Here is a 14,819-nt window from a genome sequence, read left to right as displayed (position 1 = left end):
ATGAATCACCGCGTGTGCCGTAGTCATGGGCTTTCACTCTGAAGGCACAAGCCGCACTGGATGGCACACCGTGGCTGTGGAGGCACAAGCCCCGCTGGATGGCACACCGTGTCTGTGGAGAAGGAACCACGAGGAGCACTACGACGCTGAGTTTGCACCTGGCCTGTGAGTGTTCAGGGAGATGTCATCAAATAGCACCAAGTGGGTGTGCTAGAACCAAAGGCCTGATGGAGAGAAGAGGAGGAGCAACTGTGAAACCGCGCAGGTTTGCTGGAGGGGAGCCCACACGCACATGTCATTGAGCTGCACAAGGCAAGTGTGCAAACCATGCAGCTGACTGGAGAGGAGCCTGAGCACTGGTGTTGGAGGGACATGTAGGGTGTCTGGGAGGAGTGAGTGCATGCAGAGCAGAAGTTCCAGGGGTGGAGACTGACGGGACAAACAAGTGTACAAAGAACAGCGGAACCACCCCATTAAGTGTGAGCCCCAGCATGGCTGGACGGCACACAGGGAGGTGTGCAGGCATAATGTCCAACAGCAGAGTGTGTGTGTGTGTGTGTGTGTGTGTGTGTGTGTGTGTGAGGGGGACAGGTGCCAAGGGCTATGCACAGGGCAGTGCAGGACTGCCCACGGCTGCTGGGAAAGGAGCCGTTGCTGCGCATTGAGGTGGGCATGGGACAGACTGGCGTGCCTACTGAGTCCCAGAATGCACAGGGGAGGGAGTATGTTGGTCAGCTGGACACCTTGACTTGGCCAGGCCACAGTGCCCAGCTCTTGCTCAAATGCCAGTCTCCGTGCTGCTCTAAAAGTACCCCTCAGATGGATTAACTCTGAACTGCACAGACCTTGATAAACAACCTTGATAAACAATCAGGGTGAGCCTCATCCAATCAGTGGAAGGCCTGAAGGCAAGGACAGAAGTTTCCCAAGGAAGCAATTCTGCCTCCAGACTGAGTTTGCAGATTTTGGACCCAAGACCACAAAGTCCCCCTTCCCTGGGTCCCTGGCCTGCCCTGCTCCTCTCCCCCCACCTTCCCCCACCATCTCTTGCTCCATCCTGTGGGTTCCACTTCTCTGGAAGTGGAACCTACTTCCTACTACTACTACTGTCACTGTTGAGCGGCACTGAATGGTGCAGATCTGTGCAGGGGTTCTGAGCAAAGTCATAGACTCAGACATCGAGCACACGGGAAGGGTGAGGGAGGGATGACAGGGGGCCCTGGATACCTGGCGCAAGGTCCAGGCCGTCGCCGGGTGCACAATCGCAGAGGTGGACCCAGAGCCTGACGGACAAAGGCAGTGCTGTCACAAGTGAGGTAGTTACAGGGCCAGCCAACCCTGAGGTGCCTGTGAATGATGTTCCTGTGATGGCTGAGGGCCTGCACGAAGGGCAAGGTAGGAGGCCTGGCCCGGCGCCCCAACCACACAGACGTCTTTAGCTGCAGACTCTGGGTGGGAGTACAGGGGACACACAGGCCAGTAGAGGGAAGGCAGGCTCTGCGTAAATAGTGGGTGTCCTGGGGGGACAGACATGGAGGCCCTGGGCCCAGAGTGCCCCCCCCACACAGAGGGGCTTGCAGGGGACGATGTAGAAGAGCAGGGACGCAGTCCCACTGCAGAGGGGTCCCGCGAGATGAGCCAGCCGCCTCACACTGCTGTCCATGGGAGGCCTGTGGGCTTGGATGCTGGTCGTTGCTGAGGGAAGGCTGAGGCTGTCAGGAATCCAGCCACATGCTGCTCCCACGCATGGGTCCCCAGGCATTCTTGCGGCCTCCTGGCCGCAGATCTCATTTCGCAGCGCCTCCATACCCACCCCTCACTGGATCCAGAGCACTCAGCCCAGCCGAGCCTCATGAAGACAAGGGGCCCAAGCCCTCTGCACAGGCACCAGGGTCCCAGGATGCCAACAGAGAGCCAGGAAAAGAGCACACCCTTAAGAGCAGGAGCCACAGCTGGAACACCTGAGGCCACGAGGCTCACGGAAAGGTGACAGGTCCCATGGCACACAGTATACAAAACTTTATTTCCGGAAGGGACTGTGGGACAGACAGCCTGCCTTCCAGGCCAAGCCTCATGCACTAGATAGACTCAGTGCTGGCCACGACCTCCTCCAGCTGCTGCAGGAGCTCCTCCGGCCGCGGGGAGAACATGCCAGTGTCCACTTTCTGGAAGTCGGGGTGGGCCACCACAGATGCCAGCACCTCCGTGATCCGGCTGACATCAAACGCAGCCTGATGGGGGCCCAGCCCAGAGCCTGCACTGCCCTCCATGGCACCAGAGTCCGTCCCTTCCGCCAGGAGGAGGAGCCTCCGTTCAGCAATGACCTTGAGAAAGTGGTAAAATTCTTCAAAGTTGATTCCAGTGCAGGACCTCATGATGACCTGGCCAGAGAAGATCAGCTATGAGTCGCAGCTTGCCCACAGCTCTAGACAAGGGTCTATGGATGATGGGCAGAGCCCAGAGCTTCCGGGGAGCCAGTTGGAGATGGGTCTGAGTCTTGCAGCCTGGAAGCCCCAGCGTCCCGCCTCAGGATCAGACTGACCTTCACAGGCAGGAGAGCAGCTGCCATGTCCCCAAGACCACAGCTCTTGTTCTCATAGACCAAAACCTGCTCTGAGAATGCAGGCTGCCCCATGCCCTCCACCACTGCAGACCTATTCACAGTGAGCTCCACCGGTCAGCCCCCGAGGCAGTCCCAGCCCTGGTCCTGCCAGGGTCCTGCAGAGCCCCCTCCCCTCCCACTCCTTCCCTCCCACCCTGGCTAGCCTACCTGGCAATGATGGTGCCAGTCTGGCATAGTTTCCTTCCACTGGCTGACCTCCTGCTGCACGGCCCGGAGCTCTTGCTGCAAGAAGTGCCACATATTGGCCAGATTACAGCCATTGACCCAGTTATGGTTGATGGAGATGGTGTCCTCCTGTACGGGGTGGAGCGAGATGTCCTCATGAGCCCACTGCAGACGGTCCCCAGCCCCTGTCCTGAGGTCCCCCCAGTCACCTCAGCAGGGAAGGGCTGCGGAGATAGGAGCTGTCTTCTGAGTACACAGCTAACCAGGAGCGGGGCTCCCTGGGAGCCAGGGAAACTCCGGTGTATAGGGACCCACTGTGGCCCAGGGAACAAGGACGGGGGTGGCGTCCTTCTCTGGCATCTGTGCAGACCCTCCCAGGAGGCAGTCAGCCCACTGTGGGATCAGGAGGGGTACCCTGGCCCTCTCTCTGTGGAAGGCATCTAAAAACGTGTCAAGGGAGAGTAGTGCTGCCAGGCAGGCTGAGGGACAGATGGATGGAGAGATGGGTCCTCCGGAGCCAAAGGGTGGCCCCCGACCTGTTTGGGCCACGTCGCAGGTATACGTGGTGTGGTGTGTACACGCTGTGGGGTGTGCCCATCCTACCAGGTTGTGGACTTGGTGGTGCCAGCCACTGGGCACAAAGACCATCTCGCCTGCCTCCTGTGTGAGCTCCAGGGCCGGGCTGCAGTGCCTGCGCCTGGGGTACAGGTGGCTGTCGAGGAGTGCAGGCGAGGTCACGTCATAGGGCAGGCCTCCGTGGCGATCCCGCAGGGCTTCTTCCTGCCCCGGAGGGAAGAAGAGCCACTTTTTCCTCCCACAGATGTTGGCAGACCAGCTGAAGGAGCGGAAGATGTCGGCATGGAACGGTGACCTGTGGAACCTCCTGTTGGCATCTGGTGAACCACAGCTGGTCTGGCTCTTCAGGAAGACAGCCGCAGACACAGGCCCCCGAGCTCACACCTCCCCCGTCTGAGAGCCCCAGGGCAAATTGCGCAGGGAGACTGGGGAACCCGGGCAGCCTCCCCATGGCCCAGGCATCTCTGAGGCCCTGACAGAGCAGACAGGGTGGGGGGAGAGTGTGTGGGGGGCAAGGGCGAGGCGCAGAAAGGGGATCAGGAGAGGACACACGTACCAGGAGCCAGCAGGCCCCATGTAGACAAAGCGGTAGTCGTCCACATCCAAGGCGTCCCAGTATTCATTGAGCCAGTCAGACGAGAAGTACACAGGCAGGGTGAACACGTCCTCCACTGAGGAGTCCCTGCAGGGAATACCATGAGCCTCTGGCGGGAAGGGCCCCCTCCTGGCACCTGTGCCACAAGCCCGTAAGACAGCCAGAGGTCTGGACAGGCACAAATGACCCTGAGCCGCCTTCTGCAACCAGTGTCCACACTAAGGCTGATCACCTGCACTCATCCAGCCACCACGTGACAACAGCCCCAAGTGACCGCACCTGAGCGCTGTCTGGGGAACGAAGCCCCATCATGAGCAGGTGAAACAGCATTGGGGGCCGTGATGCTGCTTAGGTGACCCACACAGGCAGCCCCACAATTGTTCCAGCCCCCTCCTGGACCAGGTCCAGGACCTCTGGGCTCTAAGTACTTCATCTGCATCCTGCTGCTCTCCAGGACCCCTGGGCCTCACCCATGCTCTCGCCGCGCCTGTGACCTCGAGTCCGCAGAGTGAATGCACGACCAGTGGCCCATGTCCGCTGAGGTCCCTCTCCCCTACCCCACAGCCGTCCACTCCTCCTGATCCCAAAGCCTGCCCCACCACCAAAACAACGGTCCCTCCAAGGGGAGTCACCAACCCAGCCCCAGGCAGAGTGCACCTCTCCCAGCAACACATGGAGCAAGCTTCCAGAGTAGCTCACGCATCACTTACGGTCGGAGGCCACGATCAGGGAGAGCCCAAAGAGCACCCAACCTCTTGTTCCCTCTGCCGCCATGCCTTTGCGACCGTCAGACTCCCATGGAGCCCTGAAATCCTTGCTCAGGTATCACATGCCCTTGGGCCACCTCTGTCTTCCTGACGTCCCTATACTGCTTATTCCAGAGTTTCCAGAGAAAATACGTGATATTCAGTCCAAACTGACCTCCCTGCAACAGGCAAGTCTCCAGAACAAGTATGTCCCATGTAATACCCAGAACTCACTCACTGCCTAACTGAAGCCCACAGCCACCATGCAGGAGCACTGGGTCCAGGAGTCCTAGGTGCCCCTGGGTCAGAAGTCCCTGGGGGCCTCGACCAGGGCCGGGTGTCCCTGATCCACCCCCTGGCCAGCTCTCCCTGCCAGACAAGATGCAGCAAGGCAGGGAGCATCTAGGGCACGACGGGTTGAGATGCACCTTTGCACGGGTCTTGGGAACCACAAAGGAGCCTTGGTTTTCACGTTAGGAAAACCAGAATTCAATCGCTGACTCGCTTATACAGAACTGACTGAGCCGGTACTGTATCTGTGACAGCTGCTGGGGTGAGGAAGACGATCTCTGCTTGTGCCAGCACACCGCTGGGTGGGGAATGGGCACAAAACCCAAGCAACCCCTCTGAGCATGGATGTGGATGGGGTGGGGCACCCACCAGTGTGAGCTATGTCCCAGAGCACCGGTGGTAGCTCCCCATAGGGAAGAAGGCTGTGGCCGGACCCCAGGTCTCTGCTAGTGAGTGAGGAAGACGCTGTGCAGGCCAGGCCCAGCCTTGCTGAACAGAGACAGGGGAGCAAGACGGTGCCAGACAGGAGGGAGTGGGGGGAGCCAGCGTAAGCCAGACCCGGCAGCACAGCTGCCCGGAAGGGCTGAGCCCAGGGCAGCCCCCAGAGGGGTAAGGCTTGCACGGGAGGTTCCAACCACCAGGACACAAGGGAGGCACCGGCCTCAGCCCACCTGGGCTCCCCACCAACCCCCGACGAGCGTGGCCAGCCCCATGGGGGGCGGAGCCCGAGGTGAACGCTGGGGAAGGACCAGCCACCCTGGGTGGGGGTGGGGCACGCCCCCCCCCGCGCCCCTCACCTGCACAGGTGCCAGTCCTTGAGGTACAGGCAGCCCCGCGGGGACGAGTAGCCGCTCTCGATGTGCTCAGTCCAGTAGCGCAGGTAGTCGCGCAGCAGCATATGCTCCTTGGGGTGCGCGTTGTACTCCTGCCGCCCGCAGTCGGCCACCGGCACCACGGCGTCCCCTGCGACACCGACAGGTGGTGACGCCCGAGCCCCGCGCCGCCCCGCGCCGCCCCCCGCCCCGAGCCCCCGGCCCGCGCCTGCACCGTAGGTCCGTAGCAGGTGCTGGAAGTCCGGCCGCCCGCCCGGCGTCACCCAGCGCCGCCTGCCGCCCCAGCCCTCGGTGAAGGCGCACGAGAAGACGCACGGCACGTTGGGGAGGAGGTAGCGCTTGAAGAAGTCAGCGTACGAGAAGGAGGCGGGGCTCGCGATGAAGTCCACGCGGCCCGGGGGCGCGCCTGCCCCGCCAGCCGGCTGCCCCCGCAGGCGTCGGAAGTGGCTCTCTGCGAACGCTCGCGTCTCGCGGTCCATCCCCGGCCAGGCCCGGCCCGGCCCCGCCTCAGGCCCCTCGCTGCCCGGCCCTTTAAACCAGGAGGCGACGCGGAAGTACTTGCTACAACTACTTCCGGAGCAGACGCCTCCGTGCCAGCCGGTGCGAAAACCGCGCGGCACAGGCTCTTGGAGACTGAGGTCGGCCCGGCGCGGGCGAGCGGAATCAAGAGAACGCTGCCACAGTTCCTGCCCGAGGACGAACCTCGGTGCGCCGGACCCTGGGCGCACGCGCAGAGCAGCCCACGGCCCCCGTTTTGCGCAGGCGCGGCAGCGGCCCACAGCACCTCTGGAGCTAGGGCTCCGTCCGGCGTCCCACAGCTCCAGAGCCGAGTCTCGCCGTCTGCGCACCTTCGCGGTGACACAGGTTAAGCCGCGCCCCCAGTCCGCGGTCGGGCCTGGGCCGCAGTCCTTCCGGGCCTCTCCGGCTTAGTCCCGCCAGCTGCTGCTGCCGCGATAAGAACTCCCGTTCTGACCGAGGGGCGCCGGGGCCAAAGGTGGGGTCCGGGGGGCGGTGGGGGCCGGAGCGGAGCGGCGGGAGCCCGGAGGGGGACAGTGGGGATGGGGGCCCAGAGGGGGGCGATAGCGGCCCTGAGGGGATGCTGGGGGCTGAGAGGGGAGACGGTAGGGGGACGGTGGGGGCCCGGAGGGGGGCGGGGGGCCCGAAGGGGGTGCTGGGGGCCCGGAGGAGGCCCTGAGGAGGATGCTGGGGGCCCGGAGGGAGGCAGTGGGGATCCTGAGGAGATGCCGGGGGCCGAGAGGGGAGAACGGTGGGGGCCCAGAGGGGGTGCTGGGGGCCGAGAGGGAGACGGTGGGGGCCCGGAGGGGGCGTGGGCGCCCTGAGGAGATGCTGGGGGCCTGAGGGATATTGGGGGCCTGGGGGGACAGTGGGGGACCTGGAGGGATATTGGGGACCGGCGGGATTGTGGAGACCTGTAGGAGATGCTTGGGGTCCAAGGGGGTGGTGGAGTCTTAGAGTGGGTGGTAAGGGAATGCCTGTGTGGGGAATGCAAAGTGACGATTTGAGGCTGCACACCTGGACGGAAGTGCGTAGGAAGGGGTGACAGGTCGGGGTCTGAGCGTGCTAGAGGAAACGTGTGAGCGCCAGCCTGCCCCCAGTCTGGACAGGAAGAGCGCAGGCTCCTTGCTCTGGGAGCTTGCAGATGGCACAAACGCGGAGCGGGCACGGGAGGGTACAGGGCTGGGCAGAGCCTTCCCAGTCTCCCAACTGGTCAGGCGCAGGAAGGAACCACCAGGGCCGCTCATCCCCCTGACTGAGGGACAGATGCACCTGGGCAGTCTTGCATGCGGTGAGAGGGGCCTGACTCAGCCCTGCAGCTGCGCATTTACAGCTCTGACTTGGTGACCATGCCTCCAGAAGTCTGGGTGCCGTCGTACGTCATTCCTGAACAGAGGGGACACGCTGAGTGACAGGGTGGGGTGGGTGGGGTGAGTGCTGCCCCTCTGTCGAATGAAGAAGATGCCACCCTGTTTACCTTTGCAGGGGAGAGAAGGGAGCTCTCCCCAGGTGGGACTCTGAGCTTTGGTGGGGGCTGGAGGGGGACCCTGGCCACGTTTCCTGAAGCTTACCCCAAAGGATAGCAGGGTGGACCGCAGATCAGGAAAGGCAGAGGAGAGGGGTCTGGGAATGGGATGAGTTTGGGAGCGTCTGCGTCCTGGGCGGAGCTGAGCACACCAGCGAGGCGGGCAGATGGGGCAGCACGGAGTGTGTGATCCCGTGTGTGCTGAGCTGCCTGCCCAGTGGCCTCGCTGTGCCTGGTGTGGTGCATGTGTAGGGTTCGTCACGGGGCCAGTGTGCATGGAGTCAGGGAGAACATGCGAGGCGGTCATTGTGGGGAGGAGCCCCCTGGTCCTGTGCACGCTGGACTCCTCAACACATTTTGAAATGCAGCTGTTTTTACAGGCACCCCTTCATTGCTTCCTTCTCTCTCCTCCTCCCCCCCCATACACACATAAACACACACACGTGGTCTCTGAAGTATATGTGTAAACGTCTACTGTTTCTAGGCTTTTTTAAAGAAAGTGACCATGCACTGTCCACATCTTGCTGCAAGTCGACTGAATGCTCCTTGATTTTTGGATTGCAGTTGTGAATGCAGATCATGGGAGGCAGTCAGGAAAAGTGTGGGAAGCAGTGTTTGCTGTTGTCCGAAGATTGAGAAAACGTGAGGAAAGTGTGTGTCTCGGGAGAAATACGAAATTGAGATAGGTGTTGACTGGAAAGAATCCCGGGATTCTGACTCATTGAAGCTCGGGTCTTGAAACCAAGTTTCCTACAAAGGGGGAGGCTTTGGGCCAGAGGTCCATGTGCTCCCCAGGATTGTTGGCACAGCCCAGCCAGGAGCCAGGCTGGGACATGGGACGTTGTGTTCCGTGCTGTGCTTCCTCTCGTCCACACGGTGGCCCTCTGGTGCTGGAGCTTGGGCTGCAGCGCCAGCTGTGTCCCCAAAGGCCCCCCAGCACCTTCTGGGAACCCTGAGAGACGTCCTTTCTTGAGCCCCACTCGGACCTACTGAGTCAGAGCGTGGGGGCGGGCAGGACGCTGCTCTGAGCCCTGACGGGGCCCAGCCATGCAATGTGCCCACAGCGGGAGGGGAGAGAACGCAGCAGAAGTAGGGACAGATCCTCGTTCTCCTTTCTGAGGGTGAGAAGGCCATGTTGTGGCCCTGAGACCCCCCAGCAGCTCATGTGAACCTCCCAGGTCGAGAGTGGGAGCAGGAGGTAGAGGTAATGGAAAAGGTGGCCGCAGACACCGGGAGACACTGCTCCCACTGTTCTGCCTCCAGACCGCCTTGTGTTCAGGAGGCCTTGGAACGGGCCTGAGACGTCACTGGTTCTGTCCCTCTGGAAACTGACTAAATATAGGTTGTTTACTTGGTGCCGAGGCCCACTCCAGGCCACAGGCCAGGCACCGGCGCTGAGCGACGTCCACATCCAACAGTGCATCGTACGGAGGACCGTGCCCCATTCACATGCCTGCTCACGCCTCGCCATGAGCGTCCTTGGAGTGCTGTCCTGGGGTCTTCCCATCCTCATTCAGCTCCATCCCAGGTTCAGCTCAGGGTGACGTAGGCTCCAGGTTGAAGAGGCGAGGACGAGACAAGGCCTCCAGGAACATAGCATAGATCAGACACCCAGGTCAGCAGGAGGGAGGAGGAAGACCAGTTGAGGTGGATACAGTCGCTGTTTCCATGTGTTTACCTGCTGCCCACGATGGGCTGGCCTTGTGCCCATGGCACCCTCCTCCTCATGTTAGCCTTGTCTGGCGTGTAGACAGAGCCTGTCAGCATGTAGGCTCCTGGGAGCTCTGGCAGGTGCCATGTGGTTAGTGTAGGGTCTGTTACCAGGGAAAGGGAGCCCTTGGAGGTAGCCGTGGGCAGGAGGGGAGGGGGCCGCTGGAGGCCTCGGGGCTGGGAGTGAGAGACCAGGGAGGAAGCATGCTGTGTTGGACAGAGGTGGGCAGTACATTTGGCCACCTGGAGGCCTGGGTGGAGCAACCCATACAGGGGGAGGTACCTGGTGGTAGGACCCTCTCTGGGAGGAACGGTGATTGGAGAGGGCTGTGGGGAGATGGGGAGCAGCCCCTGATCTGCCCTAAGGCGGAGAGCTTAGGGAGTCTGTGCTAACTGGGGAGAGGGTCTAGGACAGGGAGGACAAGCGTCGTGGCCCCTGTCTGGTGAGTGAGGACAGACACAGCCCTGTGTCTGCCATCTTCGGCTGCTCCCACTGTATGATGCCAGAGCTGTGCTCTTGCCACAGGGACCATAGGTTCACAAAGCCTAAGGCACTCACTCTCTGGCATTCAGAGAAGTGGGATGGCCAGGGGTGGGAAGGAAGGATGGAGAGGTGGGTGTTGTTGGGATGGGATGGGATCAAGGGCATAAGAGCAGGGGCGCTGCTTCCCCCCATCAGTACTGGGGAACAGGGCACCTGCAGAACACCCAGGGTAGGTGTGGCAGGTGAGCTTGCAGCTGAGGGAGAGCGAGGGCATAGGATTGTTGTTCTTGCCCCGGCCATCCCTTTCATCTTGTCTACTCGTCTGTAAGCCTGTGGTAGAAAGCACGCTGGCCATGGCTTCTCCCTGTGCTTCTTCTGGAATCGCCAGGCCTGACTGCTGTCCCCACAGCACTCACGCACAGTGCACAGTCTGTCTGAAGAGTGGCTCGGGCAGAGCAGGGGACATGCAGCCCTCACACGCGGTGCACAGTCTGTCTGAAGAGTGGCTCGGGCAGAGCAGGGGACATGCAGCCCTCACACGCGGCGCACAGTCTGTCTGAAGAGTGGCTTAGGTGAAGCAGGGGACACGCAGCCCTCACATGTGGTGCACAGTCTGTCTGAAGAGTGGCTTAGGTGGAGCAGGGGACACACAGCCCTCACATGTGGTGCACAGTCTGTCTGAAGAGTGGCTCGGGCGGAGTAGGGGACACACAGCCCTCACACGCAGTGCACAGTCTGTCTGAAGAGTGGCTCGGGCAGAGCAGGGGACACACAGTCCTCACATTCAGTACACAGTCTGAAGAGTGGCTTGAACGGAGCAGGGGACATAGTGACAGGTCCTCTGTTCCTCCTGCTCACGGTTCATTCCTGTCTCTTTGTCCTTGGTCTTTGAATTCTGGCGGATTTCAGAGTTGGTGCTGTTCCTCAGTCTTCAGTCACTTTAGTGGAGGATAAACAGGCCCAGAGGGGGAAGTAATGTGCTGCAGACCCTGCAGTGCCCTACCCCATCACTGGAGTTGGAGCTCAGGAGTCCGCAGGACACAGGCTTTTGTTGGGAGGGACTCAGTGCCCACACCGCAGCAAGCTCGCCAACACAGACAGTGCTAAACAACATAGGCCTTCCCTCTTTGTGGGTGGGAGATGGTGTGTGGCTCGAGTGGCTGAGTGGCAGGAGGGTCCCTTCGGCCAGGAGGACCAGGGCCAGACCGGCTCCAGGTGCTGACCGGCACAGCCAGCATGGTCTGGGGTGGGGCCCCAGCACCTGGACTCTGACCTTGGTCTTAGACTGGGAAACACCAAAACTTTAGTTGGTATCCCCTGGTTCTAAGAATAAAAGGTCTTTCCACCCCGATCAGTCCGTGTGACAGCAGCAGCCTCATGGCACCAGGGTGCCGGTGGGGACCTCGCGGGTCTGGGCTGATAGGCCCCCAGGCGGGCCGCACCCTGTAGTCTGTGTTTGTTCCAGAATCAGGTGGATGTCCCTCTTGCTGGGGACAGATGTCTGAGCAGGACACATTTGCTCTCTGGTTCCCTCTGTCCAGCGAGAGACGAGATCCCAGAGGAGAGGCAGCCACACCGTGTCTCTGCCCCATAGGCTCGGAAGACTCGTGTGTGAGCTCTCTGGAAGGTGACTTGGTGTTGGGCCTTTACTGGCCCCTCCCAGAGCCCTCCTGAGGTCCCATGGGGGCTTGCTGTCTGCTGGATGCATCGCTTACTCCCCCGGCACTTGGTTCTGTGTAATTAGGAAGCTCCCTGCGACGCAAGATCTTTTCTCATCTTGCCCATCCTTTGTTGCCTGATGGGGCATCACGGAGCAGTCTGGGTCCTAGTACAGTGTCACTCCATTAAGGAGCCAGTCAGGTTTCTGTGGACCCTGAGCTGCAGCAGCCAGCGACCATGTCAGTGTCGGCTCCATAGGGCCTGCTGCTCCACAGGGACTGTGGGGCCTAGAGCCCACGGCCAAGATTCAGAGACTCCCTGAGGCCCTGGCCACACTTCTTGGTATCGTAAGAGGTGACAACAGTGATTTGTTCTCCCATGTTTACAAGTGAGGCCATTCCATGACCGTGTGTGCTCGTGGCAGCAGGAGGCAGGGGGGTGGAAGACAGGCCCCAGACAACTGGACCTCAGGCCATGAGGGAGGTGCACGAGGCACTCCCAAGCCTAGATGTGGCCAAGTCCTCATCACGTACTTGTGGTGTGACCTTGCAGAGGTTGTCCTTCTTCCCGGCTTTGTCGGTGCTCTCTGGTCAGTGAGAGGGCGCACACGGTGCTCTGGAAGGGTTGTCTCACATCCATCATGCCTGACTGCAGACTCTGTCAGCAAACGCAAACTGTAGATGTGAACAGTACACCTTCGCTGCTTATGGTTGGGTAAAAGTGCAGACAGATGTATACCTGGAGCTAGATGATGACACAGAACATGATGAAATTTGTGGGCAATGCAGGAAGAGAAAGGTCTGCCCGTAGGATGGTTTCCTTATGATGAAGACTTCAAGAGGAGATCGTAGTGTGGGAACTTGTGAGGAGTATGTGTTGGTGGGGTTGTCACAGCAGAAGTGGTGTTCTTATGAAGGGTCTGGCTGGCAGTCGCATCAAGCCATGGACCCTGGCTCGGGTGGGGTGGGCCTCCATCCTGCCTGTACCGGGGTGGTGTGGGTCCCCAGTGTCCCCAGCACCCTGAGCTGTCCTATTGTCTGCAGTCTAGGTGTGCTGACACATGCTCCCCTCACACCTCCACTAACCTGTCCCTCTCCTCCAGAGGCGGAGTGGCCGTGGCCGTGAGACAGACCAGCCTGGGAGCCAGATGAGCAGAGAGATCTGCGTGCACTCCTGGCCTTGCTCCTACTACTTAGAACCGGAGAAGCGATGGGTTTCTGGAAAGCTTTCGTTAACAATGCACTCCCTGAGATTTGCAGCTGATAAAACTGGGGAGGCCCTAGTCAGCTTCCCCCTGTCCAGTGTGATTGAGATCAAGAAGGAGGCTTCTCACTTTGTCTTTAGTTCCATCACTGTTCTGGAGAAGGACCACGTCAAGCACTGGTTCAGCTCCTTGCAGCCCAGCCGGAATGTGGTCTTCAGCATCATCGAGCATTTCTGGAGAGAGTTGTTGCTGTCTCCGGCGGAAGTGCCGGTGCCTGCGACTAAGGGGAAGCAGCTGACAGGTCTGATGGCCTGTTCCCAGAAGCGCCTGGAAGAGACAGCCCGTGTCCTCCACCATCAGGGTGAGCAGCTAGACAGCATCACCAGGGGCCTGGAGAAGATGGACTCTGACCTGGATGTGGCTGACAGGTACTGGGGTGCTTCGGACATAGGGGTTACGCCCCTGCCGTGCACGGTTATAGTGGGCGGGCATTGGCCTGGTGCAAAGCTCCAGTTTCATGTGAACAAGGGGTATGGCTCATTTCATCCCATGGGGAAAACTGGCCAAGAGGCCAGGTCACACACACAAGGTGTGCTGTTCTGCACAGCCTTGTAGCCACAGGGTTTGAGCTGAGGCTCTGGCTCCAGGAGCTGCCACTTTTGCTGCCACAACAGCCACTCCCAAACCAGGGACCCCACCCTTCAAACATCAGGGACCCCAAGGGGCTGTTGTTTATGTGAGTATGTATGCCAGTCCTGCTATGTTTTTGTAAAAACTGAGACATTGAAAAATCATGAGCTGTTCATTTGAAAAGCGTGATGATAAACCCACGACCTCATAACATAAGTACCTTTGTACTCTGCTCTAGCTTTGCTGGAGCAGACACGATTAGTGGGAAAAATGGCACCATCAGGATTCCACATCTCCTTCCAGAAGGACTTTGTCAGACACAGGCAGGCGTCCCGCATGCTTCAGCAGCCTGCCTCCCGTGTGCTCTTGTGTCCCGGGGCTGCAGGTGCTCTCTGCACATACAGGACAGCGAGGGCAAAAAGCTGAGTGGCACCTGGTGCCACTGTGAAGAAACAGACCCCAGAGGGTCCCGGATAGCCCAGCTTGTCCAGCGCAGCACTGACCCTAAGCTGCGTTCTGTGTGAGAGGCACTTAGTGCTTATGAAGGCTGCCTGAGAGGTCCAACGAGGTGGCCACCTCTCGCTATGGGCCCTGAGCATAGGCACCAAGCCTCACATCAGAGCTGCGCAGCCCCATGTGACCCCACTTTTCGGGATATTCTGTCCTGAATGCCTGCTTGGTAAAGGGCTAGCACTGCAGGGGACAGGGCCCCCGATCTTACCCTTAGGAGGGGTGCCTGTGGCGGCCAAGGTGGGAGGTCCTCAGATTTCTGTGAGTTTCCATCCTGGGAACATAGCTGGGCAGTTTCTACCCTTTTGTGCCATCTTGGGGCCAGGGACATCATGGGACTGAGTGGTGGGCAGGAGTGATGTAGGTCACTTCCAGGCCTAGTCTCTGAACGCTTCCCACCCCACCTGCCATCCATCTTCCCTCACCTGTGGCCTTGTGCGGAGAACCTACTCTGGGACCCTGGCCTGAGCTGGACCTTGGTGGCCACATGGCCTTGCGGAGCTGGCCAGATAGTCTTCTGGAGTCAGTCCAGCTCCAGCCCTCCGCTAGAGAGCTACATGGGCATTAGACAGTGAGAATCTAGGGAAGAAGACCGCACCAGCTGGAGAGTAGTGAATCAGCATTGTCACACACTGCTGTTGGTTAACCCTTTCAGAGAACAATCTGCCAGTTTAGAAATGTTCTTTTAACAAAAGGCAAAGTGAAAAGACGGACCTGAGGAGAGGAGAAGATGCTTGTGACACGCATTCACA

At 60.1% G+C, this 14,819-nt stretch overlaps 2 protein-coding genes across 4 annotated transcripts in view; one reads left to right on the top strand and one right to left on the bottom strand.

The window, feature by feature from the left end:
* Positions 1 to 1,958: 1,958 nt before the first annotated feature.
* Positions 1,959 to 6,393, bottom strand: JMJD4 (jumonji domain containing 4). The gene is made up of 6 exons (XM_032335139.1): positions 6,044 to 6,393; positions 5,794 to 5,959; positions 3,921 to 4,046; positions 3,392 to 3,659; positions 2,771 to 2,917; positions 1,959 to 2,381 (listed from the first exon to the last, which is right to left on the bottom strand). The coding sequence occupies exons 1-6, from the start codon at positions 6,306 to 6,308 to the stop codon at positions 2,079 to 2,081; spliced, it is 1,275 nt and encodes a 424-aa protein (XP_032191030.1). The 5' UTR covers positions 6,309 to 6,393; the 3' UTR covers positions 1,959 to 2,078.
* A 104-nt stretch (positions 6,394 to 6,497) lies between these two features.
* The window catches only part of SNAP47 (synaptosome associated protein 47), a 44,825-nt gene continuing 36,503 nt past the window's right edge, over positions 6,498 to 14,819 (top strand). For all 3 annotated transcript variants that reach the window (XR_004283781.1, XM_032335140.1, XM_032335141.1), the window contains exons 1-2: positions 6,498 to 6,823; positions 12,826 to 13,355. Coding sequence is in view for 2 of the 3 variants with exons in the window: in XM_032335140.1 (XP_032191031.1) it covers positions 12,871 to 13,355 (485 nt within the window). In the remaining variant the exon portion in view is untranslated. The remainder of the gene's footprint in view (positions 6,824 to 12,825; positions 13,356 to 14,819) is intronic.

Source organism: Mustela erminea, chromosome 3 (assembly GCF_009829155.1).
Source record: "Mustela erminea isolate mMusErm1 chromosome 3, mMusErm1.Pri, whole genome shotgun sequence".
Lineage (NCBI taxonomy): Eukaryota > Metazoa > Chordata > Mammalia > Carnivora > Mustelidae > Mustela > Mustela erminea.
This window is presented reverse-complemented; position numbering and strand designations above follow the sequence as displayed.